Source organism: Pteropus medius, unplaced genomic scaffold (genome assembly GCF_902729225.1).
Source record: "Pteropus medius unplaced genomic scaffold, Ma_sr-lr_union100, whole genome shotgun sequence".
Classification (NCBI taxonomy): Eukaryota; Metazoa; Chordata; class Mammalia; order Chiroptera; family Pteropodidae; genus Pteropus; species Pteropus medius.
In genome coordinates this window covers 16,322,990-16,348,958 of record NW_024354503.1, presented here as the reverse complement: position 1 = coordinate 16,348,958, position 25,969 = coordinate 16,322,990, and the positions used below count along the sequence as shown (strand labels likewise).

At 49.4% G+C, this 25,969-nt stretch overlaps 4 protein-coding genes across 20 annotated transcripts in view; 2 read left to right on the top strand and 2 right to left on the bottom strand.

Annotated features, from left to right (window-relative positions):
* Positions 1-333: 333 nt before the first annotated feature.
* On the bottom strand, positions 334-8,982 carry FRS3 (fibroblast growth factor receptor substrate 3). Of its 8 annotated transcripts, none has more exons than XM_039854275.1 (8): positions 8,822-8,982; positions 7,307-8,592; positions 6,672-6,905; positions 6,229-6,317; positions 5,126-5,312; positions 2,966-3,127; positions 1,950-2,107; positions 399-1,659 (listed from the first exon to the last, which is right to left on the bottom strand). In XM_039854275.1, exons 4-8 carry the CDS (start codon positions 6,292-6,294, stop codon positions 748-750), a joined length of 1,485 nt encoding a protein of 494 aa, XP_039710209.1. In that variant the 5' UTR covers positions 6,295-6,317; positions 6,672-6,905; positions 7,307-8,592; positions 8,822-8,982; the 3' UTR covers positions 399-747. The 8 variants fall into 8 exon arrangements, with proteins under 8 accessions (XP_039710214.1, XP_039710209.1, XP_039710210.1 ...); XM_039854276.1 differs by having other exon boundaries at positions 7,307-8,500; XM_039854277.1 differs by having other exon boundaries at positions 7,307-7,450.
* Positions 8,983-9,358: 376 nt separating this feature from the next.
* Positions 9,359-17,260, top strand: PRICKLE4 (prickle planar cell polarity protein 4). The gene is made up of 8 exons (XM_039854979.1): positions 9,359-9,752; positions 11,714-11,861; positions 12,370-12,474; positions 13,180-13,317; positions 13,607-13,810; positions 14,376-14,580; positions 15,043-16,117; positions 16,951-17,260. Exons 2-7 carry the CDS (start codon positions 11,730-11,732, stop codon positions 15,417-15,419), a joined length of 1,161 nt encoding a protein of 386 aa, XP_039710913.1. The 5' UTR covers positions 9,359-9,752; positions 11,714-11,729; the 3' UTR covers positions 15,420-16,117; positions 16,951-17,260.
* Positions 15,908-17,260, top strand: TOMM6 (translocase of outer mitochondrial membrane 6). Its single transcript, XM_039854988.1, has 3 exons — positions 15,908-16,117; positions 16,625-16,729; positions 16,951-17,260. Exons 1-2 carry the CDS (start codon positions 15,990-15,992, stop codon positions 16,719-16,721), a joined length of 225 nt encoding a protein of 74 aa, XP_039710922.1. The 5' UTR covers positions 15,908-15,989; the 3' UTR covers positions 16,722-16,729; positions 16,951-17,260.
* An 842-nt stretch (positions 17,261-18,102) lies between these two features.
* The window catches only part of USP49 (ubiquitin specific peptidase 49), a 75,328-nt gene continuing 67,461 nt past the window's right edge, over positions 18,103-25,969 (bottom strand). For 9 of the 10 annotated variants that reach the window (XM_039854968.1, XM_039854974.1, XM_039854976.1 and 6 more), the window contains 3 exons: positions 25,361-25,469; positions 24,595-24,800; positions 18,103-23,628 (listed from right to left, as the gene is read on the bottom strand). In XM_039854968.1, coding sequence (XP_039710902.1) covers positions 23,438-23,628; positions 24,595-24,800; positions 25,361-25,469 — 506 coding nt within the window. In that variant the 3' untranslated portion in view covers positions 18,103-23,437. The remainder of the gene's footprint in view (positions 23,629-24,594; positions 24,801-25,360; positions 25,470-25,969) is intronic. The other variant, XM_039854977.1, reaches the window with a different exon arrangement.

The window sequence follows — 25,969 nt, the reverse complement described above, 5'->3', positions numbered from 1 at the left end:
CCCTGCTATCAACAAGCTCCCCCCAGCCATTGCCAACTTCAGAGGGTCAGAATTTTATCACATTAGGGCAGTTTTCCTTATAGATCCCCTTTGTGCGTCTAGGACTCCAGTGTTCTGTTACTTTCCTTTGACAGAGAATCCATACCTGGCAACTTTAAGTTCTGGGCGAGGGCTTCTTGGAGAAAAAGGAATGGTCAGAGACTTGTTCGCAAAAACCATAACCACTCCAAACTTCCCAGAATGAAGCCCCTACATCTATTAGGCCTCCCCTATCCACCCCGAGAACCATGTCAGAAAAGATGCCCTAAGAATCTGAAATCATCCACCAAACCGGAATTTAAAAATAATTATATTAATAATAAATATGTTAAATTACATTTGAAACAATAAATAGAAAAATAAACTGATAAATAAAATCAACAGGTACAAAATGTTTCAAAATTTCAACCAAAAAAATACACAGACGACAAACAAGACAAATGGACATAATGGGAGGGTGCTAACTGCAGTCATGGGAACCTTTCACAGTTACATCACGGCTCCCCCATTTGGCCACCCTCTTCTTTCTCCAATTTGGAGACCAAGTGACTCAATGGCTGCTATCTTTAGGGACTCCAGCCAGCAAAAGGAAGCATCTGATTCCACCTCAATGCCCTTCTGCAAAGCACTCCTGAACCCTGGGGTGTGTGGGTTCAGAGGATGGGAGCGTGAGGCAGAGGCTGGACCGGGGCGGGGCAGAGCAAGTCCCTACAGAGGCAGGTCAGTGCTGTTGTGCCGGGTTTTCCGGGCAGTGCCATCGTCTCGGGGCAGAGCCCTCTGCAGGTTGGACATGGCCACGGTCTTTTTGAGGTCAATCACGGCATAGGAGTCTGAGCTGCGGGCAGGGTGGGTGGTGGGCACAGGGGCTCGGGGGACCGCAGGGTTCTGGGGCTCCTTGGGGTGGTCTCCACCCCAGCCCTTCAGCTCCACCTGGATGTAGTTGAGCTGCCTCGGGGGCTCGGGGCCCGGCCTGCGGAAATCAAAGTTGAAGACCCTAGGGGAGCCTCGGCGGCGGGTCAATGGCACAGGGAAGCTGCCATGGCTGCGGAGGACAGCCCGGGTGCTGGTGGGCTTCTGCAGTGGGGTCTCGTCCTCCTCGCCATCAGGGAAACCATTGGAGGAGGGTGTGAGCCCATCCCTTGAGTCTCCGTCATCCCCAGCCTCCTCCCCCAACTGCTGGGCATGGTTCTCCCACACAGGGGGCAGGGAGGGCAGGTTCTCATAGTGCAGCAGGGCAGCCCGGCGGTGGGAAAGGCCATTCCAGCCCAGCTCCTCTGGGCTCAGTCTCCAGCTGGCCCCTGGCCGCAGCCCCCCGCCGACATTCTCATAGGTACACTTGGGCTGGGCCGGGCACTCGGAAAGGCCCTCATTGTTGTTGTGGTGAGGGGGGTCGCGCAGGCTGGGGCAGAGGCCCTGGCACTTCACCATGTGCCGCCGAGCAGGGGTTGGACCCAACACGAACTTCACCTGGCCTGGCTGCAAGAACACCTGTGGGTCCTGGTGGTTGGGACCATGGGCCTGTGGAGGCAGGGGTGCCCGACCCTCAGGCAGGGGCTGCAGGCAGTGCCGGCTCCTGAGGTGGTCATCCTCACTGGCTGGCGTGTTGACGTAAGTGTGGGACTGGGAAGGGAAGAAGAGTCTGGGTTAAGCAGGCGTGTCCAAGGGCAGGGAGAAAGGAGAAAGCAGAAGGGACAGGGTGAGAACAAGAAGCACAGGGGAAAAGAGCTGGGGTTTCCTCCTCTTCCTTTTCCTCTAAACCTTCGAGAGAGGCTGCTTCCCTTTCTGGGGACAGGAAGGGACCCTATCCATTTTCTTTCCCCGATGACCCTTATTGGAAGGAGGTGCCATATATCCTGACCCCCCATTCCCACCCAGACCAACAGGGAGGGGTGGGGCAGCTGCTTGCTCACCTGCTCATCAGGGACAATGAGGGCATGGGTGGACTCTTCACCAAGTGAAGGGTGTCGTAGGTTGCTTGTCGAGGGGTGCCGGGGTGCTGAGAATCGTGGGGCCTCTCCTGGGCAGCCAGGGAAGCCATTGGAGAAACTGGAGACAGTGTAGCCTAGAGCTGGGCACAGAGGAGCCAAGCCCAGGTGAGGGGTCCTTAAATCACCTGACAACTACCTGCAACCATGTGTGTGGGATCCTGGGACTTCTCCATTTGGGGGGAGATGCTCCCAAGACCCCTAAGATAGTTAGCCCTACCGAACCAGCAGTCCCTCATTATTTTTCACCTCTCTATTCTTAAAACACCACCCTTTCCCTCAGTGGGGCTCAGCTTGAACCCCATTACACTTCCTCCATCATAGCCTGACCTGAAACACTTAAGGCACACCTTGTCACCAATGGATCAACCCTTCACCCTCAGTCTAGCTCTGCCAGTGAGCTCTAGAGAAGCTCCTTAAAATCAGGGACTGTGTTTCTATTTCTTCTGCCCCTCTCAGACTGGCCCATGGAGTGCAGAACTCAGAGCAATTGCTCAGTGCGGACTCAGTGAATAAAGAAGCAGAAAGTGTGAGAACTGCTCCAGAAACAGCTCATGGGCAGAGATGCCTGCATTAGCCTTCAGGAAAGGTATATGGGTATGACCCAATAGACAGAAGGAAGAAAGCAAAACAGTTCCAGACTGCTGTTTCCATGGAAACCCAATGTCTTCCTGTCTGCTCCTGACCATTAGTTAATACAAGTGTCGGGGCTCCGCAGCCTCTGCTGGAGTCATCTGATTGGCCCAGGCCAGGCCTTATCCATCCCAAGAGTGGTTCTGATGATGGATACTGGTACTGGAAGGCTGGCTCACCCAGCCATCCCCCTACCTGCCTCCCTGATTCATGCCTCCAAGACTGGCACTTCCTGGGCCCAGGCGTATGCAGTGTGTGTGTGTGTGTGTGTGTGTGTATTGGGGTGCTGAGGACAGGGCTCTCCTCACCATTGGGAGGCTGGGGGGCCCGCGGGAGGTCGATTTCAGCTGGGTGGCTGTTGCGTGTAATGATGACTGGCTCTTCCATCACATTGATGCTGTTGCACTGCATCAGATCCTGAAGGAGGTTGAAGATTTCCTCGGCCCGAGAGCACTTGAATGCAAATATCCCTAGAGCAGGAGGGAGAAATGAGGCTCCTCTGACCCTATGCCCGACAAGGAAGGATAGAGAGGCTGACACGATGCACAAAGCTCAGGAAATGTCCCTAAACTTCAGTCCCAGGCCTGCAAGAGCGTGGGCTAGCCCCCCTCATCCTGAGTACTCTTCCCAGCACACTCTGAAATTCAAGAGCTATGGGAGAAGCTGGGCCCAAGCCCCTGCCCCCGCTCTCTCACCATCTATTACTGTCTTGAAAACTGACATGTCAGTTATAGTCTTCTGAGGTTAAATCTTTTTTATTTTTATAAGGTTTGTGTATATACACAAGGGTGAGGGAAAGAATAAAAATCAGAGTGGAAAGGGTAATATTAGATGAGTGACCACTCCTCCTCACATGCTGCCCCATCTCCCTCTGCCTACCACTCCCTATTCCCCAGAGAAATGAGCTCCACTCAGGAAACCAGCCATTGGCTCTATGCCCAACAGCCCCAAAGCTCTTTGAGGGCAGAGGGTCTGTCCTGTTCACTGCTTGTTCACTGGGTACTTAGCCCAGAGCCTGGCCAGAGAGCACATGTCTACTGTGTATAGGCCCATGACCTCATGGAGCTTAAACTCTGGAGCAGAAAGGAAGAAAAGATAAGCCGACTAGGTAAAGAACAAATATGGCAAAATGATCATGTGGCTCCTCAATGCAGTCAGCCTTACAGCCCCTCAAACTCTAAAGCAGCAGCTCAAAGTCCCAGGGACAGCAGGACTGGACTGAGCACCTGTGACTCAGGGAATCCAAAGATGCCCTCGGATGTCATGTCGGTCTGGGATTCTGCACCAACAGTTCCCTTTCACGTTACAGTGAGGCCTGGGACTCAGTGGAGGCTACTTGGGGTACGTGAGTGTGTATATCCACAAAAAGATAGATTAAGCTAAGCTGGGGTATGGGACAACTGAGGTTTGCAGGAATGGGACAGGAAGGATAGAGGCAGGAAAAAAAAGACTATGTTGGCGAGCTATGCTGAGAGCTACAAAAGGCTGAGAAAGCCTGGAGTCTTAGAAGAACCCTAGGGGCCTACAGCAGCCCTTCCAGGATCCCAAGTGTGGATCAAACACCACCAGGGAAGAAGCCCCTTCCTTCCTGTTCTCTGCTCACCCAGCATTAACTGCCTCTGCCTCATGAGCTCCAAGGGTCAGATGCTGGAGAGGAAAGCTCCCCTGACTGCTGTCGTGTTGGCAGCCTCATCAGAGGAACTTGTTCATGTCAACTCTACAGTCACAACCCCAACCACATCTAACACAATCCTGTGCAGGACTCCTATAGAGCTCAGGTCTGGAACCTAAAACGTAAGCCCAGACCATGCTACTCCTTCAAAGAGCAATGGTTGGTTTTAGCCTTGACCTCATGGAACAACCCAGCATTCCCTGACCTCTGAATTCAGGGAGAAAGGGGAATACGGGAGAAGACATCATGCTCCATTGTTCACAGGTGATGAAGGACGAAGATTAATCTATTGAGGGTTACTCTACATTGAAACCCAAGAGTCCTGCCTCCTCAAATCTATTATTCCCAAGGCACATCAGCCCCAAGGATACCAGAGCTTCCTGCCTGACCTTTCATTATATACAGAGTCTAGGGTATATGACCTAGGGGCTCAGAAGAAAGTCTGTTCCTACTTGGCGGGGGCAACGGTGACCCTTGAAACTCATATAACAGAGGGAGGAAGAATCACTTGCTTTTCCCAAACAGGCTCTGGCCTGGGAGCAATGGCTTTTCCCATGGGCTTTTCTCATAAAGGGACCCAGAGCGGCAATGACTAAAGCGAAAAGGGCACTGGCCTGGGAGTCCACTTAGTTCTGTATTAACATGCTATTGCTCTTGGCCATGACCCTTCTCCTCGTTGGGTAACACCTGCCAAGTCAACAGACTTCCCACAATCCTGAGCTATAACTTCCAGCCCCAGTACCTGGCCCAGGTGCACAAGCACCTATTCCAGTGTGGGAAAGGGGCTGGTACTCACCTTGGCCTGTCTGACACCGGCGTCCACTCTCAAAAGAGAAGAGGTTGGAATCATAGCCATAGCGCCGCAGGCAAAGGTAGGGCCAACGGACAGCCTCCCGCCGATGCAGATGAAGCACCAGCTCGCTTTGTGTCAGCTCCATCACCCCAGAGCCAAGCTCCACCCCCTCATCATCCACATTCGTCACCTGAGGGAAGGTGGGGACAGAGGGTCAATAAGCAAGTCCAATAAATGTGTATATGGGTCTTGAGCCGCTGGGAGGCAGGCTGATGATGCAGGGCGAGAGCTAGGGCACTGAGGGGCTCACCTGACTCACCAGACTCTATGGAATGCCACATGATGACTCAGTGCTACTGATCCATGACAATTCTTTAGACCTCAATTTTATCATTTGGACAGTGAGAGAAGGAAGGGTGCTTAGCTGACCTCCAAGGTCAGATGGTTGGACAACCAAGGTTGGATGACCTCGGACGGTTCATGGCTCAGTATCCAAGGACCAGATGTTAATGGCAGAAGGCGTTCGATTTTAAGCTCAAATCTTAAGACTCTGGGAGAGTAGAACTCAAGGCAGAATAAATACATACCAGCTCTACCACCTCTCCAACTGGAGACCCTGGCTGAGGGCTCCCTCTTGTGGTTAGCAGGAGAAACCTGTGCCTCACTGGGCAGGGAGTCAGAAAGGGGCTCCCTCTACAGGGAGGTAGGAGGGGCCAGAGGTGCACAGGTCCACTGGGCTGGCATTAGCTTCCCAAAGCAAACAGCAAAAAACATAGTGCTTATGTGTTTTAAGCACTGTTTTAAATACTTACTATATAATTATCTCGCAAATACAGACTTTTGTTGCTTTCTCCAATGAAGATATATTTATAGTTTCAAAAATATACTGACATGAGTGAACATTCTAAAGTCATGATTTTTGCTACTGTATTATGGCATTTCTTCTCTTAGTAGTACCAAGAGCCACACAAACAACAGCGGCCTGTGTTCCTCCTCAGGCCACCTCAGAGGCCCTGATCTCTAGAGAGGCTGAGGCAACTGGACAGCTCGGGGCCAGAGCCCAGTAGACCATGTTGAGAATCAGGAGAGGAGAGGGCTGTGGGTACCTTGAACTTGGTGGGGTGGTTGTCTGGGATGCTGTCTCTGTTCAGGCAGCTGCAGCAGCTCCCCATGGTGTCAGAGCAGCCAGCCCACCCTAGGGAAAAACATAAGGGATAAGAAAGTCATCAAGGTCAACTCCAAAAAAGCCCCACTCTGGGGAACTCTGAGAGAACCACCTTGATGTGATCACCTACTCTGCCCAAGAAACTACATAACATTCCTTCCCGCATGGAATTCCCACTCAACCCAGGGCCACACACTGGATAAATATTAACTCAAGTTAGGATGTGTTAAGGATTAATGCTGACAGGAGATGAAAACAGCTTCACAGAGGTGTTATTTGATGTGGACCTTGCGAATCACGTAGGATTTAGGCCAATACGATAGGGAAGGGAAGCCTGGACAGCAGGAAAGCATGGATTTAAGTAGGGACCCAGAAATGACTTACATCAGAAGGAGTTGAGTGCCGACCTGGGGCCTCATTCAGATGCAGCAAAGAAACTAACTCGGGAGTCCCACTTTGGCCCGTACTTCTTTTCTAACTCATCCTTCCAACATCATCCAAATCCTCCCTTTTCCTCCTTCACCACAATCCCAACATTCACTTCAACTATCTTTTTGATGTTCTCTCCAAGTGAGGTGCTACGTTATGGTCAAAAGATAAACTCAGAAGATGGAACACCTAAAGCAGAGCACAATTTTTATAACTTTGGTTAGGCATTTATTCATCTAAAAAAAATTAATGCTAAGTTTGCTTTTGAACAAAGAGGAGACAGAGGCCTTACTATCTGGCTATTCCCTCCAAGATATGGCACTTGAATTGTATGTCACAACAGGCAAGACCCATATCTAAGATGGAGAGGATACCACTAGACTTGAGTGACCTGAGGGAGCAAACACATGGACTGATCCCAACCAGAAATTAAGAGTTTGCAATTTGCTGCAAGAAATGAGTCTGTAAAATTAAATATCCTTCTAGAACTCTGCCTGAATGTACAAAACTTTGAATAAGCCTGACCTGCACCTTCCATTTCTCCCAACTTGGGAAACTTTAGGAAAGTGGCTCCTACACACAGCTCTTACCTCACCCAGGCCATTGGGGAGGAGACCATGAGAGGGGCATGAGGAAGGACCCCTACTTTATTCCCCTCGCTCTTGGTGGGGCATCATGGCAAGCAGTCTGTAGAGAAGTCACCTGGATTCCTCTGGGACACACCTGGGGCTCACCTAGCATAGGAGACAGAGACCACAGGTTAATGGAAACCTTCCATCCTTACATCAACTGTTAATGAAACTGACTGGCCGTCAGTCCATCCCACCTGAGTATCTGTCCCAGGTCTTAATGGGATAGAAACACCAAAAAAAAGAAAGAAAGATGAAGGGCAAAGGGGCCACAAATACCCAGCTCCATAGGCGGAAGAGACTCCCCTAGCACAGAGTTTGAAGTCTGAGGCAGCCCAAGACCTTTTAAATGACCCCTAGACTCCATCTGAATCCAACACCAAAACCACCACCTTACCTTTGCAGAGAACTTTAACTCTACAAAGAGCTTTCTGGAAAGGACACTATGATGTACTGGAAAGAGCGCTGGCTTAAGATTTAGGAAACCAATATCCTAGTCTGTTTTGTTGCTACTAAATATCTGGAAGACTGTAAAGTCAATCACCCCCCATTCCCGATTTCTACCCCAAGGCCTTAGTTTTTAAGGGAAATATCTGTAAACTGATGAGCTTCTAGCTTAACCTCTAGAGGTTAAATATGTAGGACAACATCACTAAAATAGACATTTTCCTCTTCCAGGACAATCTCCTTTAATCTCACATTCGGAAGCTTGATATTTTCCTGTTCTCCAAGCTCTGAAAGGCCTGAAATTTTTAACATAAACCAAAATTTCAGGGATCTGAGCCCCAGGTAGACAAGATGACAAACCAGGACCTTTGGAGACCCTTGAAATCCCACCCTCCTCTCTGGAAAAACGATATAATTTCCAAGGGCCCCTTGTACTCTGCATTCTTGGAAAACTTCCCCTTCACAGCCCAATGAAAGGGATTACTTTGGGTGGAACGGGAGTAGGGGGCTCAGGTCTGGGATAGGTGTGGATTAGAAGCGGGAGTTAGAGGTTACACTGCCTCAAAATATGAGAGGGCTGGGGAAACGAACAGTTTTCTGGATATGAACGTGGTGCAAGACGAATGGTGGTCGTGGTGGTCCTGATGGATCAGAGGAACTTCAGGGAGGTGGAAGCATTTGGAGGGCATCCAGGAGAGAAGGGTGGCTCTGTGGGCGTAGCACGGGAAATCGCAGGAGTGAGGGTTCTGAGGGCACCAAGACGTGCGAAGGTGTGTCGGGGTTGTGGGGGTGGGGTGGTTCTGTGACGTGAAAGGCAGATTTAGGTTGCAGGATTGTCAGGGAGATTTCTAGACACCGGAAAGGAACGGGGGAGGTTGGGGCCGCGTGTCGTCCCTGGATCCCCCCGCAATCCCGGGGCTCCCCACCCTCCCGCCCAGGGCTTCCTCGGGTGGGAGCCGAGACTGCGGCGCGGCACGGTGCGACCTCGATGGAGCCGCCTCGTCCCCGCCCCGCCGCGCCCCGACTCACATCGCCCCACGGCCCGGGCGGCGCCGGGCCCCGCTCCCGGGTCCCGCTGCAGCAGCCGCCGCCCGCCCGGAGCTAAGGCCTCCCCGCCCCGCCCCACGGTCGCGGGGTCGGAGGTCACCGGCAGCACCAACGAGACGCTGCAGCCGGCGGACCCGCTCGGGGGCTACCGGCGCGCAGCCTAGAAGGTCCCTTTGGAGGACTTTGCAGTCGAAAGCAAAGAGCATGCGCACACGCCAGAGGGCGCTCCTGGCCAGCGGCTGAGCCCTCCTGGAGAGGGCGGGGCGGGAGCCGGGGCGAGGTGGGAGCGGGGGTGGGACTAAGGGGATCAGAGGAGCGACCAGAGGTTTCCACTCCCTAGAGCAGAAAGGGAAAGGAATGGAGAAACACAAAAGATGTGGGAGGGATCTGAAGAGATGGAAGGGAGAAGGACAGCACGAGGGACCAAGAAAAGGGAACGGGGAAAGGGGAAGGGGCGGGCGACCACTGGGACTACCGCCAAACCGGGTGGGGTGGGGACTCAGCGGGGCGGGGCTAGAGGGGAGGATGGATCTACGGGCTTGCAAAGGCGTTCTCTGTTCAGCAAGGGCCAGAGGACCTGGCCTAAACAAGGCTCCCCGGTGTCTGGTCAGCACCCCCGGGGGCGCGATGCCGGTACTGAGCCCACGGCAGTTGGTGGGGCAGTGAAGCCTGCACATTTTCCACCCCGGAATCCCGTGAAGGCATTTCTCGGTCTGCAGCCCAGGCCCCTCCCCGAGCTGTCTCGCTCTACCGACACGCGAGGGGCGGGAGCGGACCGCAGGGGGCGTGGGAGAGGGAGGGCCGAGCTCTCGGAGCGGGCGGAGGTGGTCGCTGAGCCTCGGGGTGGTGACCGAGTGAGGGGCCTGACGGCGGGGTCCATCCAGAACGGCCCGGACGACGGCGCGCAGTGAGGGTGAGACCCCAGCAGAGTCCCCTCCCCTAAACTCCCAGCAGCCAGGCTGAGAACCCCAGCCGACTCGGGCACCACACCACGCCCCGCCTCGGAGGTGGGCCCCGCGAAGTCCAAGAAAAATCTTCGGGGTTCTAGCAAGAGGGCACTTGGCAGGACCGGACACTTCTCCCCTTCTCTCTCTCACTGGGGAAAATTTCCCATCTCTTTAACTCCCCCGGCTCAGGCTCTGCCCTTCAGAGCAGGGGTGGTTGAGAAGGTTGAACTCCGTGAGCCTGGTTGCACTTGAGCGAGGGTTCAGTCTTGTTTCTTGTCTGAGGGAGTAAGGGAGAGGGGAATTCTGGAAGGAATCCAGCATGTTAATAAGGTATGGGTCCAGTGCTTAGCGGAGGTGGAGTTAGGCCGCCCTTGGGTGGGATGGAAGGGTGAGGGAAGAGGGCTGATTTCTGAGTATTTTTTATGTGTTGGACAATTTCATGTAAACTAGAACTAAACTGGAAGAGAGGGTGTAAAGTTCCTTTCTGGAGCTCCAGATGCCCTCCACCCTTCCTGTAGGGCCTCCTCCCCAAGCACCTCTTGCTGCCTGGAGCAGGGACAGTACTGTTAGGGGAAGTGGCTACTCCTGGCCCTGACTATGAAGGGCCCATCCTGGCCGCCTTCCACAGGAAACCTGACCTGAGGGACAAAACGGGAAGGAAGCAGGTGGGTGTGGAGCCAGGAAGCAGTGAAGGGTGGCACAGGACATCTGAGGGGTGGGGGTGGGGGGCTGGAAGGGACCATGGGCTGGGAAGCAATGTAATTTATAGTCCAAACCATGTTCCCACAGCAAAAGCTGGGTCTTATAGAGGCCAGGGATTTGGTGATGGCCCTGCTGTGCCCAGCTGCCAGTCAGAATCCATCCCAGCTTTCAAAGGTGACCTCCTCTTAAAGCTTCCCTTAGCCTTCTAATGTGACTTTGGGCAAGGCAATTAACCTGTTTGTTTCAACCATAAAATGGGATAATAGAAGCTACCTCATAGGATTGTTGTAAGGATGGATTATATTCTGTAAAATGCTAGAACAGGCCCTGGCATAGGGTAAACAGAAAGTTGGCTCTGGTGGTTTTTCTTCCTAGGGTGTTGTATAAATGAGCTCTAGCCCATTTCTGCTTGGTTTCATTTCTGTCTTACCCAGTAGACCATGAGCTCCTCCTGACTACTTCAGCAGTCACTCCCGACACCCAAGATTCTGTGTTCCTACCAGGCCTTGCCCAGAGGAGAGCTGAAGAGATGCGCTTAGAATTGTCCAATGAAATCACTGCTATAGATACAAGAGTTTCCTCTGTGCTCACGTTGCTTATAGACTAGATGAGCTAAGAGACACAAAGGAATATTAGGTTCTAAATCTTGGGGCACTGACTGTGCTTCTAGAGCTCAGGGAAAGGAGAGCAGTTATGGGCTGCAGAGGCTGAGAAGGGCCTCCTGGTGAAATGGTCCTTTCACCTGGCCCAAGCCTACAGCTGGAAAAGTGGGGCCTATGTAGGAAGTGGAGAGGAAGCAAGCTCACTGGGGTGCTGAGTGCACAATGAAGAATTGTGGAAGTTAAGACTTGGGAGATGGGGAAGAAGGGACCTGTCTCCCCAGGGTCTTACCAGAAAGGCAAAATGCCCTTTCCTCTCATTGTGGGATTCCTCTTTCTTCCATCGCAATCTTGGGAGACCCCAGAGTTTGAGCGTCAGAAACTCTGGAGTTGAAAGACCTTGACTCAAGATCTGGCTCTACCACTCACAAGCTTTGTGACCTTTGGCATACCATTTATGCTCACTGAACTTCAGTGTGGCATCTATAAGATGGAGACAAAGATACCCCACTAATTCACTTGGTTGTTGGGAGGGTTTAATGAGATAATGCCTGTGAGCACTTAGCACTGCCTAGTAGCACTTTGTAAGGGCTCGATAAATGGGAGGTGTTCTCATTATTTTGTAGGCAGACTTTACCACCAATGTCGGTGCTGAACTCTAGCTGGCCCCACGGAGGCGAGAGCCTCACCACTCAGGAGCCAGGTCCACCAGAGAACTTAGACAGTGACCCAGGCCACCTGTCAGAGGAGGACCCTGAGGAGACCTTTGCTCAGGTAGTAAGAGTCCTGCCCTTCCCTCTGAGACCAGCATGCCTCTATCCTTTGCATCTCTTCCCATTTCCACCAACTGGGAGGTAATTAGCCTTTGTGCCCAGCCTCCTATGGCCTTTTCCTCTTTGCAGGGATCCCTTCTTACATCCCCCTCAGGACATGGGGGTTTGACTTTAAGTGTATCCACATGGATACACATTACCTCTACTTGGGGGTGTGTGTTGTCAAATTAGACCCAGGAGCTTTGGCCCTAAGGGGAAGGGGTGGGGGATTTCAAGCATAAGAAGGGAAGCCGAATTGGGATGTGAGGCCTCCCCAACCTCCCTCAATCAAACCACAAAGGTAGAGTGGATCAGCTGTCCTGGTGATCTTGAAGGAGTTGATCAACCAAATGGGAGGTGGTGGGTGCTTGGATGTTCCAGATTGGAGAAGAGTTGGCAATGAGAAGGGGAGAGAAGAAAGGGAAGGAAGGAAAACCTAGCTCTACTCATCTTTTGCTGTGTCTCCTCAGAATCCTGAAGTTCTGGGCTTAGGGCTCCCTGGCCTGGACACCAACCCAGCCAACTGGCCTGGGCTTCGGACGCTCCTGCAGCAGCTCCCTCCACAGGACAGCAGTGTGGGTCTCACTCTCCCCAGCTTCCCTCTCTTTGGCCTCCCTCTTTTCATACTGTGGGAAGAACCTTGGTCCAGAAGTCAGGGAACATGGATTTAAGGCCTGGCTGTGCCACTAATTGGGAGAAGTCATCCGCCACCCTCAGCCTGAGTTTCCACATATACATACATAATGGGTACAATTATCTACATACTGGCTGTTCTGCCCACCACAATGCTTAGTTGAAGAGCAAATGAGAAAATGGACATGAACGACTTTTGAAACCATTAATGGAATGTACAATGTAAGGAGTATGGTTAAGTATTTATTGAGGCCCTGTGTCCCCAGTCTAAAGGCTTACAATCAATTGGGAAGGCAAGAGAGGAGAATATGGAATAAATAGGGAAAACAATAGGAAGTGATATTGAGCTACATTTAATTGAGAGCACCTAATTGAGGACCTAAATATATGGTGACAGGGCTGAGTGCTGTGGGGCTATTAGACCTGAGTGATGACCATCCTTGGGGCAGGGAGTGAGGTGGACTTACCGGAGCTCTTGTCCTTTTTCCCCTCTCCATCTCAATGCTCTTCTGTGCTGTTATCACCTGCACCTCCCTGAGGTTCTACAACCTTGCTTTGACCCAGAAGCTAAGCTTTCTTTCTCCAATCAAACTTCAGTCTTGCTTGCTGGGGGTTCTCCTGGTCACAGTGGAGGCCTATTTCTATAGGAGCGATACTGCCTGGCCCTTGGGGAAGAGGAGCTGGCTGAGCTGCGGCTCTTTTGTGCCCAGCGAAGGCGGGAGGCCCTGGGACAGGGGGTGGCACGCCTGGTACCTCCCAAGCTCAAAGAATGCACTTGTGAGAAGGTATGTAGTACAACCCCCTTCAATAGTCCCCTTCCTCCACCTTTTGCCCTCTCACTTCTGCAGGAGCTAGCTTCTGGGACTCTGGTGGGAAAAGAATGTTTGGGGATTGACAGTTTGACAAACTTTAGGGAAAAGGGAAACCAAGTTTGGGGGTTCTTAGTGGAGCCTGCAGTGGAGGTGGGCTTGCCCAGAGGTATGGGGAGAACAGGTTGTGGATGGGGTGCAAGAGCCAGGAGAAACACTGGGAGGGTGGTGCTGCCTTTGACCAGCAAGCACCCCTGCCTGGCAGTGCAGGGAGCAGATGAGGCCAGGGGAATACGGCGTGTTTGCAGCCCGGGCAGGAGAGCGGCGTTGCTGGCACCAGGCTTGCTTTGCCTGCCAGGCCTGTGGCCAGGCCCTGATAAACCTCATCTACTTCTACCACAATGGGCGTCTGTACTGCGGCCGTCATCACGCTGAGCTGCTGAGGCCACGCTGCCCTGCTTGTGACCAGGTATAGACTGGAGGGGAGGGGCTGAGGGGGTCTGCTCAGGGTCCAACAGTGGCAGGATGTAAGGGGACACCTCTCAGTACTGCAGAATGGAGTAGGGAGAACTGGGAACCAGCCTGGGGCCTTTGTGTTCCCATTGCTCTGACTTGAGCCCTGAGCATGTGGGACCCTTTGCCTTTGTGGCCTCCACCACAGCACGCAGTGTCCCCCAAGTTTTCTGGGACTGAGAATTTCTCAGCAGCAGGGACTCTTGGACAGACTTTCACATCAGTATGCCGAGTGCCTAGTGTTGTCTTTGATGATGCAAGGAACTCAATGTCAGCATAAGAGGCAGAGTGGAACCCTGGGTTAGGAGTCCAGGCGACCAGGTCGCACGTAAGGCTGTGCCACCTGCTAGCTGGGGAATCCTGGCTAAGCCAATCAGCCCTCCCTGCGTCTGAGAGTGGCTGAGTAGATCAGATGGGAATGTCTGTAGACATGCTTTAGCGTTAACTGCGTATAAAGCGTGGTTATTGGATGAATGAATGAGTGAATGAATGAATGAGTCGTTCCTCTCTCCCTCTCCCAGCTGATCTTCTCCCCGCGCTGTACCGAGGCGGAGGGACGGCGCTGGCACGAGAACCACTTCTGCTGCCAGGACTGCGCCGGGCCCTTGGGCGGGGGCCGTTATGCCCTGCCCGGGGGCGGCCCCTGCTGCCCCAGCTGCTTTGAGAGTCGCTATTTAAATGCCGGCTTGAGCCCGGCTCCGGCAATGGAAGGAAGGGCGTCCCTTGGTAAGAGAGGAAAGGTGCAGATCAAAAGGGAAGGGGGCAGCGGCTTGGGCTGGGCTGAGGAGGGGATTCTCCCGGGATGGGACCCTCGCCCCGATCCCACGCCGTCCCGTCCCTCCAGCAGCGCCCCCGACCCCAACCGCACCTCCCAGACCGAATCTCGGGGCCCGCAGCTCTCACCGCGCGTCCCAGGCCGGAGCGCTCCAAGGGCCTCCCGAACCCACCCCGCGCCGCAGCCTCAACCGCGGCGCGGCACTCGGCTCCTGTACTGGGGACGCGGCCGCCCTCTGGTGGGCGGAGGCGGGGAGGGGCGGGGAGCCCTGGAGAGGAATCGCCGCGGCGGAGGCGCGCACGGCCCGGGGGCGGGGCGGGAGCCTGGGTCTGGCTTCAGTGGGCCGCCCCGCAGGGATGTGGGTAAGAAACTCGGAGCTCTGAGAAGAGCATGTCTGACCCATCCTGGAGCAGGGGAGTCGGGGCTCGACAGAGTTGAAGGAGGGGACCGCGTCCCACTGCACGCTCTGACCATCTCCGAAGCAGCCCTTCTGAACGCGGCTACTGCCAGCTCCAGTCCAGAAACCCAGAGGGTACTGCATGGATCCAGCCTGGAGCAGGAGTGCCGAGCTGGGGACAAGGCTGAGGCACCCAAAGGGCGGGAGCAGGGCCCCTTGGAAACGCCCCTTGATCCCAAGGAGGACGTCCCTTGCCCCACCTGCTCCTCCTCTTCTGACTCAGAACCCGAAGGCTTTTTCTTAGGCCAGCGCCTTCCCCGGCCCTGCAAGACTCCTGGAAGCCTCCAAGCTGGGGACAGCAACACTCCCCGGAAACATTGCACTATTTGCTAGTGGCGCGGCCTGCAGAAGGGGGAGTCGGGGGAGGGGTGATCTGTAAAGCGGGAGAGAAGGCTCTCATCTCCCTATAAAAATCCTAGACTGAACGCCTTCAGGGGCAGGCCTGGGAGGGGCGGAGAGATGACAAACTTGAGTACTGCAGCCCGCGCATTCTGTGACTTTTGATGGAGGCTTTCTTGAGGAACCCCATTCCCCCAAACTACGCATCCCCTGCGAAGCTAGCCCCTACCCCGACTTCCATAGCCTAGGACAGCCCTATCCCCAGCATCTTCCTGAGCTAATGAAGTGATCACTCAGAGGCCACGTGTGACGGTGACCAGCTTGGCGAGCCAGAAGTGGAACCGGACAAAGGGACCGCAGAGCTGGGCCTCGCTCCACCCCTTGCAGAGCTCGTGGACGCGCAGCCCGGGAATTATACCTCTCTCGCGGGCGTCCAACCAAGCTCAAGCTGCAGCTTCCTCTGTCGGCCAGTAGTCGGGGTGGGTGCGAGACCGGAAGTTGCGTCATCCGTCAGCGCCAACAGGGTGCGTCATCGGAGTCCTTGTGGAGCGTGAAGGTGCTGGTATGTCTTCCAGTGGGGTCGGCGTGAACGCTGGCGGCTCGGCAAATGAAGCGCCCGAAATTCCAGACAACGTGGGAGACTGGCTTCGGGGCGTCTACCGCTTCGCCACCGATAGGAATGATTTCCGGAGGTAACCGAGGCCCAGGAGTCGGGTCCCTCTTTGTCCCTCTGCTCCCGTGAACATAATCTGTCGCATTTTCCTTCTTCGCTGAGGCTAGCGCCTTCGGGCTTTTTCCCCTGCAAGCATCTTGGCTTCTTAGTGGCTCTGGCCGTGCTTTGCTCAGTCCTTGACTGGGAGCGTTCCCATACAGCAATAGCGATCTTTTCAGTCACGGGGCTGTGTCTAGAGAATTTCACCCTGACTGAAGGGACCCGGAAAGAGGAGGCGCCAACACATAAACGAGCCGGACAAGTGCTTTCTTGGCCATTGCACTTGCTCCTGCTCTTACTAGAGAAACCAACTCTATGTGGGTTTTGGGCAACCTACCATGTAACGATTAGCGTTCCTGCATTCAAGAAGTGTTTTTGCCTCGGGGAAATTTTTCCTGAGTGGTGGTAGGAAGCCTTTCCCCTCAGTATCTTTCGTTAACCACAGCGACTCAGTGACCACAGGGTTAGTGAAATACTTTCTTTCCAGGAACTTGATCCTCAATTTGGGACTTTTCGCTGCGGGAGTTTGGCTGGCCAGGAATTTGAGTGATATTGACCTAATGGCACCTCAGCCAGGGGTGTAGCCAAATAGGTAAGCACTTAACCACTGCTGTGTGTCTTAGAAGTCCTAGAGGCTGCGAGAAGCAATAACTTTATCCACTGTTCACAAAACATAGGAAAGAGACTTGATGTAAAACCCTTGGCTGTTTCTTAAATGTTTCTGTAACCAGGGATTTCAGTCTCTCACCAGTTTCCTTTTACATTTGCTTTTACACTTCTAATGCCACCTGTTGCCCTGTCCTCTGATTGTAGACACATGGAACCTGTGCTGTACTTGAACCTTCCAAAAGCAGAGCCTCCAGTTTGTGACCATCACAAGACCTGCCTTGATGGCAGCTGAAGTTTGATTCAGATGGGCACCTTCCCTTCTCTGCCTGATCTCCTTTTCCGAGTCCGCTCCATTCTCTGGTTGGCCATCAGGCTTCAGTTAAAGTGTTGTCCTTTGTTCTGTAAACTTATGTACATAGTTCCTAAGTTTCTGCAGGGGGTGATCTTTGCTCTTGTTTTGAGGAATAACATAATGGTATTTTAACAGTTATTTGAAATAAATGCTTCACACAAAGCCATTTTTTATTCTTTTAATAAGAAACTTCGGCTTACAAAAACAAGGTGTAAAAAGTTGATTTACAAAAATCATAAAAACATGACATATTTCACACTCGAGACAGGAACAAGCCCCAAACATAGGCTGTAACAGGTGGTTTGCTTCATATTAAAAGAAAAAAAGAAATGGAAACTGTAGCAACCATACATTGATGTTAACATAGGATGAAACTTCTTCTTGAGGAATTTCCACTTTTGAGCAGTACTAGGGGAAGAAGCCATTTGGTGTTGCATAGCATGTTAGTGCACCAGGTGGGTTTTTCAGGCACCAGGGAGGCATTGTTGCTGTAATAGAATGGGATTTGTTGGCAGAAAGAGTAATGTGCAGGTGGGGGCAAGGTGTTAAGTAAGCCTGGGCAATGAGCACTAAAGTGAGCAGCTGTCTGCTTGAGAAAACTGCTTTCACAAGGAAATAGATGTCTTCTGACCCTGATATTCATGATAGTGCCACTGTCCAAAGGGAAATATGTAAGGAACTAGCATGGATTCATGTGGGCTTAGATGTGAAGATAGAGACAGGTTTCCGTTGGCAACTTTTTTTTCTAGTTGATTTATTCTACTAGGCATTTTAATACTGCTTTTCTATGCCAAGTCGCTTATGGAACTGGTATGGGATTAAGGGACATGAATTGGAAAGGAGGGTCAGTATGACATACTATAGTGGCCTAATTGTTACAATTGACAGATGTTGTCTCAGCAGTCTGTTTACTAAAAGTAGACAGGACAAAATACAGTCCCTCTTGACTCTGCTGGCATAAATCTCATTAAGAAAGCTGTTTGAGAATTAACTTTATATATATATTTTTTCTTTTTTTTTAAAAAGCACTATTTTATTGTATTAATTAGGTAGGTCCCATCTGTTAGGAGGAAGGAGTTTAAACCTGTGTGAATTCAGGGCTGTGGCTGGCTTAACATGAAACCAAAATCCTTTTAAGAGTCTACAGTGGGACCACAGATGATCTGACAGATTTATATCTTACTAGGTGTTAAGATGAAAAAGGGTCAAACAAATATGAGAGCAAGGCTTAGGTTTGAAGCCATCACCCCCTAAATGGTGATCAAGAAAGAAACTTTTAAGCCATAACATAGATTCTACGCCCCTTCCAAACTGCATCAGAGCACTGCTAAGACAAATACCAGCACCTGTTCTTTATGGGCATGAAACATATCCTTGAAGCCTGCTACCAGATCTCATAATTGTGAACAGTTCTATTTGATAAAAGTTTCCAGTTGAAAATCAAAATCCAGCAACAATTAAGACACGGTAGCTTCCAAAAGCATAACTGAAATTTCACTCAGAATTTAGTGTTTTATATTGAATGTCAACTGTTATTGAAAAAAAATTTATATAAAAATATCTACTGTTTTAGTTTCAAGTAATAGTGTTTGCTGTTGGTCCGTAAAGCCATAATGCTAGTAAGGTTTCATTTAAACTGGCTTAATTCCTCCAAGTGATAAGATTTTAGCAAATAAAGCTACCAAATCTACAATTTCAAACATCGTGATGAACCATTCTATAAATGAAAGTGCTGGCTTTCACCATTCCATTCTCCTCAAGGGAAGTCAATTTTACATGCCGTCACACAGTTTTAAGCCCTGGTTAGTTAACACAGTACTATGAAAATCTCTTACACAAGAGCTAGTTAGATGTTAAATGGAAACATGCCAGAGTCCACAGAAATGACCATTCACCTCAATGCTATAGTAGCTATGGTATATTTAGAGCAATATGTGGGTGTAATGAGTACACAGTGGTTAAAGTCGAAGTCTCAGACCAAGAGAATGGTTAATTTAAATGTGGAAGATATAAACGAAACTCACAGTCATATTTAGAAGGCGCTTTTCAGCTGTAGTGCTGACTTCAAAAAAGAACCTGAACCACCAGGGTGATACATACTTACCCAAGAAAACTAAGTGGCCATGGAAGGTGTTATTCCAAAGATAGAATCTCCTCACCTAATTAGACGAGTAATTAGGCTGAGAGACCCAATTATTAAATGTGCTTAGCATGGTGAACTTTCTAAATACCCTTTGGTGAAGTCTCAATGAAAACAGAGTCAAAGGACATGCTGTAAACAGCCCTGCAGGTGAGCAAACTGGGTCTTAACCTCCTTCCACAGCCCTCAGCATCATCCCAGTCAACACCCACTGAGGAGAGGGGCAGGGATGGGTTCTTTGAGCCTTCTCTTGGGTATTACACAGTGCACTGGCTTGCCTTACAGTCTAAATTAAAGGTTCACATATAGGGGATTGTGTTCTATAGTGCTTCCTGAAATTGTGTGCAAAAGAACTTCAGAATTAACGAAGGTGGTAGCACTTCAGGAGGACCCATTTTTGTTGGACTTCTACCATAAGTTGCCCAGCATTAAAAAATGAAAAAGCCTTTTCTGAATGCTTGTGCTCTCCCAACCAGCTGGAAGAGCAGCCCTTCCACTAAGATAAAATCCCAGATAGGGATATAGTATATGTTTAAGAAGGGGCGGCCCTCTCAGTCTGATTTGAAAAGGCCTGAGTTAATGTTTTGAACATAAAAGAGGTGGTGAAAATAATGGGGTATATAGTCTGCTTTGAAAAGCAGCCATTTCATGAATAATCACAAATACAAAGATTGTGGACATTACAGAAAAATTTCAGGTCTTGCTGGTAAGAATACTTTGCTTTCACACACAAGAGATATGAAATGCTTTTAAAAAGTCCGATACCAAATGTCCTTTACACTGTACAGACCAATTTGCCACTTGAAATGACAAGAAGGAACCTTTTCCCTTAATCTTTTCAATCCCATGCAAACCATAATTAGGTACAAGGCACCAAATTTAATGAATTGTATAAAATTAGTTCACAAAGCTTTATCAGTTAAGTAAAACAAACTCCATTTCTCCCTCCCTGCCTGCCCACCTACATCCCACCCCCAACACCCAACCAAGTTTTCATTCTGCACTACTGTCGACCTCTCTCAGGCTTATGCTGGGGCATGGCTCGGGCCATATGCCACTGCCGGCCAACCCACCCCATTAATTCTTGCACTTGGATGGCACTGTAAGCATAGCCAGAGAAGGGAACTCATACAATCACTGACTCTAGTTAAAAACAAAAATAAACTCTGCTATTGAGTCCATAGGACACATTAACACTTCTACAGTTTCCAATTTTATTCATGACATTTAGAGAGACATCTGGAAATTCTTTACAGTGTGGCACTGCCCCCCTCAGCCTGAGAGGGGCTGCATCAAAGCTGGCAAGAGCTCTGCCTGCCATTTAATAAGAGCTTCAGTTTCTGGCTGTTGAGGGCATTCCTAATCTTTTTTTACGCTAGCATGGATGCTCATCTCAGAGGCAACCACAAGTATGAAGGTCAGGCTAGACTGAGGTAAAAATCCTTGTTGAGGGCCGGCGTGCATTCATCTTGGCTGGCTACAGCAGAAAGTAAACACACCAGCCAACTGCAAAGGGTTTCTGGAATGGGACTCTAACTACTTATGGGAGAGACACGGGTTTGTAAGGTTCTGTTAGGAGAGCTTGGGTTTGATTTGGCAGCATCTAGTCAATTTCTACCTGGCTCTTATTTTCTTCTCTTCAGAATGTTTCAATTTAAAGTAAGATACAACTAAGAAATTCATCTACTGCCAACATTAAATAAATTAAAGTCAAAGGGACGCTTCCCTAACAGCCATTGACTTACGTAGCAGGGCACTCTTTAATAAAAATCTTCATAAATACTAACTTCTCAACAGCGTCTAATGCTGCTGCCTCTGGGTACCTGAGGTGTCTGTGACTGCAGGGGCACCTTCAAGAGTGCAGCTCAGTGAGGACTCTGATATTGGTTTCTATTCCAACTCATTTTAAACAGGTTTATTAATTTGATACAGGGGTGCTCAGCTAAGCACTTATCTTACGAAGTATTTAATCTGCTCATTCCTTATACTATTTGGTATAAAACTATTTTTAAAAATTAAATTTGAAGATCTTTTAGTTTTCCATTAAATGTTTGTTCATTTTTCTTAAGTATTTCCCCCTGGACAGCCGGAGGGATGAAGTAGATGCTCTATTCTCCATTTGTAAGTTCTCTTTCTAGAATAATAAATATAGCACTCAGTGAAAGATGAGGCACAATTTATATTTTCCTTTCCTTCATTTTTTTGAGTTAATGGGCTTCTCTATTGCCACAAAAAGTCATCACCAATCGTGCTGACTTAAAAATGTGGATCTAGAGAGTATAGCTTTACATCAGAGCCTCTGGCAGTATGGGCAGCTGTGACACTTTAAAACAGTGTCCAGGAGAGGGTGAGCCCGGGCCAAGGTTATACAAAGAAGTCTGCAGTAGACAATATAAACCAAACAGCATAAAAAAATGCCATACGCTATCGCTTCCAAATAAAAGCTAAATATTACAGAAACCTCACAGTGTTGGAAAAAGCAAGTTTAATTTAAAATATAGTCACTCCCCCTTCCTTATCAGGGTGAGCCATTTTATGTCTGAATTTTTTCCATGTCTCAGTGCTGTCTGGCAGGTCCCATGGGAGAGTTCATCTCAAAAGAGGTCAACAACAAATGCTACAGATCTGCTCAGGAATGTGGCTCATCAACAGCGCTAAAGCTACGACCCTTATTCATTAGCCTCCCTTTTCCCAACTTCCCACCCCTCCCCAACTCCCTTCCACATCTACTCCCTTCAAGTGACAACTGTACTTCTACCTGAATTGAAATATTAATATGATATACTCAGTCAAAAGATGAGCATTCATATGACGGGCTGAGGCAGGCTGCAGCAACCCCACGAGAGTTATGGTTTGCATTCATTTGTACCGGCAAGTCTAAGCGAAGGATTGAGAAGGGAAATTCAGTGCTAGCTGATGGGGAGGAAGGTTTCCATCTGGGCAATTTTATTCTACTTAGAAACTGACCCAGTTAGAAAGAAAGATCTCTTTTACTAGCATTGGACAGGGCATTCTTGCTTTTCTCTGGTGGAGTGTGGCTGGGTAAAGAAACAGTAGGGATTATCATCAGATTTGGGAGGAAACAGGCCAGGGCCATCAGCAGTAAACTGTTTGGACATATAGGGGGCACATTCCTAAGCCCTAGGAAAGCAGAAGCTCTCAAACCTTGTAGTGAACAAGAATATTCTGGTCCTTCAGGTGCATGGAAGAAGCTGCAGGTTAAGAAAAGCTGCATGCTGCACCAGGTGAGAACGGGTGATAGGCATTCATATAAGCCCTGGGCCTCCAGCTGTCCCTGCCCCGCCTCAGTTGAGTGCTGAAAAAGCCTCAGACAACTGATTTAAGACCAAGTGAAACCAAACCCTACACCCTGACCTGACCTGAACCAAGGATTTGCTACAGAACTAGGTAGCCCCGAGCACTCTTCGGCTCAGCATGCAACAAAGAACATGTCATGTGCCAGTTTATTGCTTCCCCATATGAACTGCTCCTTCTTTAGAATGAAGGGATGTTCATGCCAGTCTCAGAAGATGTGGAATGATTAAATGGGCAGCAGCCAGGGAGGGTACGACACATGAAAAACCTCCCATCTGCATGGGGAAATTTGCTCCATGCATCTCATTCCACTCTTCAGCTGCTATCCCCCTAAAAAGGAAGTCTGCAAGTTTTTAACCCTTGAAGGTTACTACTTCCTTTGTAGGAACAAATCCTTAGACTGCACCTCCTGCCTTAGAACCGATCCTATCCAGCAAGCTGCCAGCCCAGGGCCCCCTTCACGTGCTCTGTCCAGGGCTGCTAACATCAGGAGGGTTCTTCTGGTACTGCAAGGAGGTCCTGATTAGCATGGGAATCACATAATAGAAAGAAAACATGGCTGTCTCCTGGCTGGATATGATCAATTTACTCCCTCTTTGCTCCACCCAAATCCCTCTATATTCTGAAGCAACTGATGAAAGAATCTTCATACAGGTTACTCCTTTTGATTTCTTTTATCAAAGGAGGGAATTCCCAAATTCATTCAAAAGAAAGTGACTACATATTTTATGATAGGACATGAGTCACTTGGCACCTTCTGCTCTAGACCCAATGAGGCAAACCTAGTAATCTGTTCCTGCAGTAGACCTTATTTCCTATTAGAGGAAAGATGTACGGACACCAATAGTTTAAAAACAAGCCAGTCTTTGATATGTGCCTCCCACTCAGGGGAAAGTCCGTGGTCTGCCCTCATTGTTGTTGCTGGGCTGCACCTGAGCTTGGAGTTGGGTTTCTGAGATTCTTGCATTGCCCTGAACTGTTCTTTGAGTGTAAAAAAGGATGTAGGCTTGAGTTTTGCACACTTCCTCGACACTGCATACATTCAGCTTTGAGTCATTGCAGTGGACCCAAAAACCTAGGAAACCAAGGGAAAGAAAGAGTAAATGACTACTCAACTTATATTTCCAATCAGCAGGCAAAATCAGGAGATGAAGAAAGGGACAGAGGAGTGTGAAGAGAGCTAACCCTTGACTACTGGTGGTGGGGGAAGAGACAAGTAAATGAAACCAAGACACTTCCCTGTAACCACTGGCTTTAACCCCACCATAATATGCTTATAATATCAACTGACTATAAATTTTGTCCTTGTTTTATTTAGGCTTTTTCATTGCCTATTAGGATCTTCTACAAAGACAGCCAGGACACTGAGGGCTAAGAGAGGAAAAGAGGAGGAGGAGGAGGAGGAGGAAAGGGGAAATGTAAATAGAGAGGCGTGCTAAAGGAAAATTGAGAAGGAATGAAAAGTTATTTGTTCACAGGCTCACTCTGGCTGTCTCAAGGGCTAAGGGGTTCAAGATCAGTACACTATTGAAAACTCATTCGCAGCCCACCTGCCCCAGTGCAGTGGCTGGGAGGCTCTGCTCTGGGGGTTATCTCCACATCTCCCATGGTAAGGGATGTAGTGAGGACATAGTAAGTGCTCAGTAAATGTCTTCAGCTTTATTATGAGCTGAGGCTAATGAGATTCATACAGCATCTCCATGAGATTAGATAGGTCATATCAATTTTAAATAACCAAGAAAGAAACGGAGGTCTGCACTAGTATTAATAAATAATGATAACCTCTAACATTAATTGAGCACAATGTGCTAGGCACTGTGCTAAACATTTTTAGGTGTGTCAGTTCCTGTCAATTTTTAGAACAATCTTATGTTGTTACTTAGTAATAGATCCGAAATTTGAATCCAACTTTCATAATCCTTCCCACTGGATTTAAATGTATGTAATATTCCCTTATAGATGAAATAAAAGGAAAACAATGAAATGTGGACAAACCAACCCTTTTTCGTGTCCCCCACCCCACAGAGTAAAGCGCACGCACCTCCCTCTGTGTTGTAGCAATAGGCTGTGTAGTGTCCTGAGCCAAACCCTTTCCCGTGATGCATGACCACTGCGGAGAGATCATAGGCAAAGGTCTCTTTGTCAAGAGAGGAGAGCATGTCCCTGCAGCAGTAAGGTTCCATGGTTAATACCTGGTCAAAGACGACATGGACCCCAATCTTCTCTCGATGATTACGGCCAGACCACCTAGAACATGGATATAAACTTCTCACTAGTATAAAATGGCATAAGTGATTACAGGTAGAGGTAGGTAAAACTGGGAACTGAGAAAACAACCTTCCAGCTTTGGTTTTCACATCAGTAAAGTAGGAGTAATCAATGTCCACATGTATTTCCTGTGAATGTTCCATGATGTACCCTGAAACTAGAGATCCCTAAACAAGCAATTCAGGCAATAACTTCTTGCAATTTACTTCCTGCCCTTCTTTCTTATCACAGATTATCTCATACTTTATTTTGAAGAAGGCACTATATAAGCCCAAGTGAGGCTAGAAAATCTTCAAACACAGACACCTGGTACAGGCTAGCCAATTAAACAGAGCCATGAGAGCAGAAGCCCAGTCCCGCTGGGCCCCAACATCAACTTGCCTCACTGGGCATGATGCATTTAATCTCCACAGAAAGCACAAGGTCTCTAGGGAACCAGTGTCCCCTCTCAACAGCAAAGACATCTGCTTTCACCAAAGCCTTTGAAGCAACTGTTCCCACAGCTCACAGTCACCTGGGACACCCAAGAGCAAGCTCACCTGAATCTTTTAAGGTGCAGCCTGAGGACCTGAGGTAGTCTGTAGATCATTAACTGCTTTCTAGCTTCACTCAAAACAAGGGGTTTTGGATTGGATTTTCGTCGTTTGCCTATATGGTTTGGGAAGATATAAAACAGATTGTGAGGAGTCTCATTCTTTCCTAGTTATGGCAGAGACAATGATTTGCCACTCAACATGCATTCTTTATTTCTCAGTATTTGAACCTCAATTTTATTTGGGGCAGCAATGTGACTCTCTGTAAGACTGCATTTCTCAGCCTCACATGTCTGCATGGTGTGGCCACAGAAGGTCTGGCAGAGATGAAAGGAATGATTGTGTGGCACTCTTGGATAGCAGCTTAAAGAAGGCTGACTCAGGTGTAAGGTGATTCCTTTGTCCTTCTCACTGTTTGCAACTGTTGGAATTCCTCTTGGACCATGAGGTAATCTTGAGGTTGGAAGCCTTGAACTATGACAGTAAAGCTGAAAGATGGCAAGAGCCTGGGTCCCCAATGACCATGCAGCCACCATGCAAGCCCCTGAATGTCCTTCAGACTTCTTTTATATAACAGAAAAAAAATTACTTCTTGTTTTAAATCATTGTTATTTG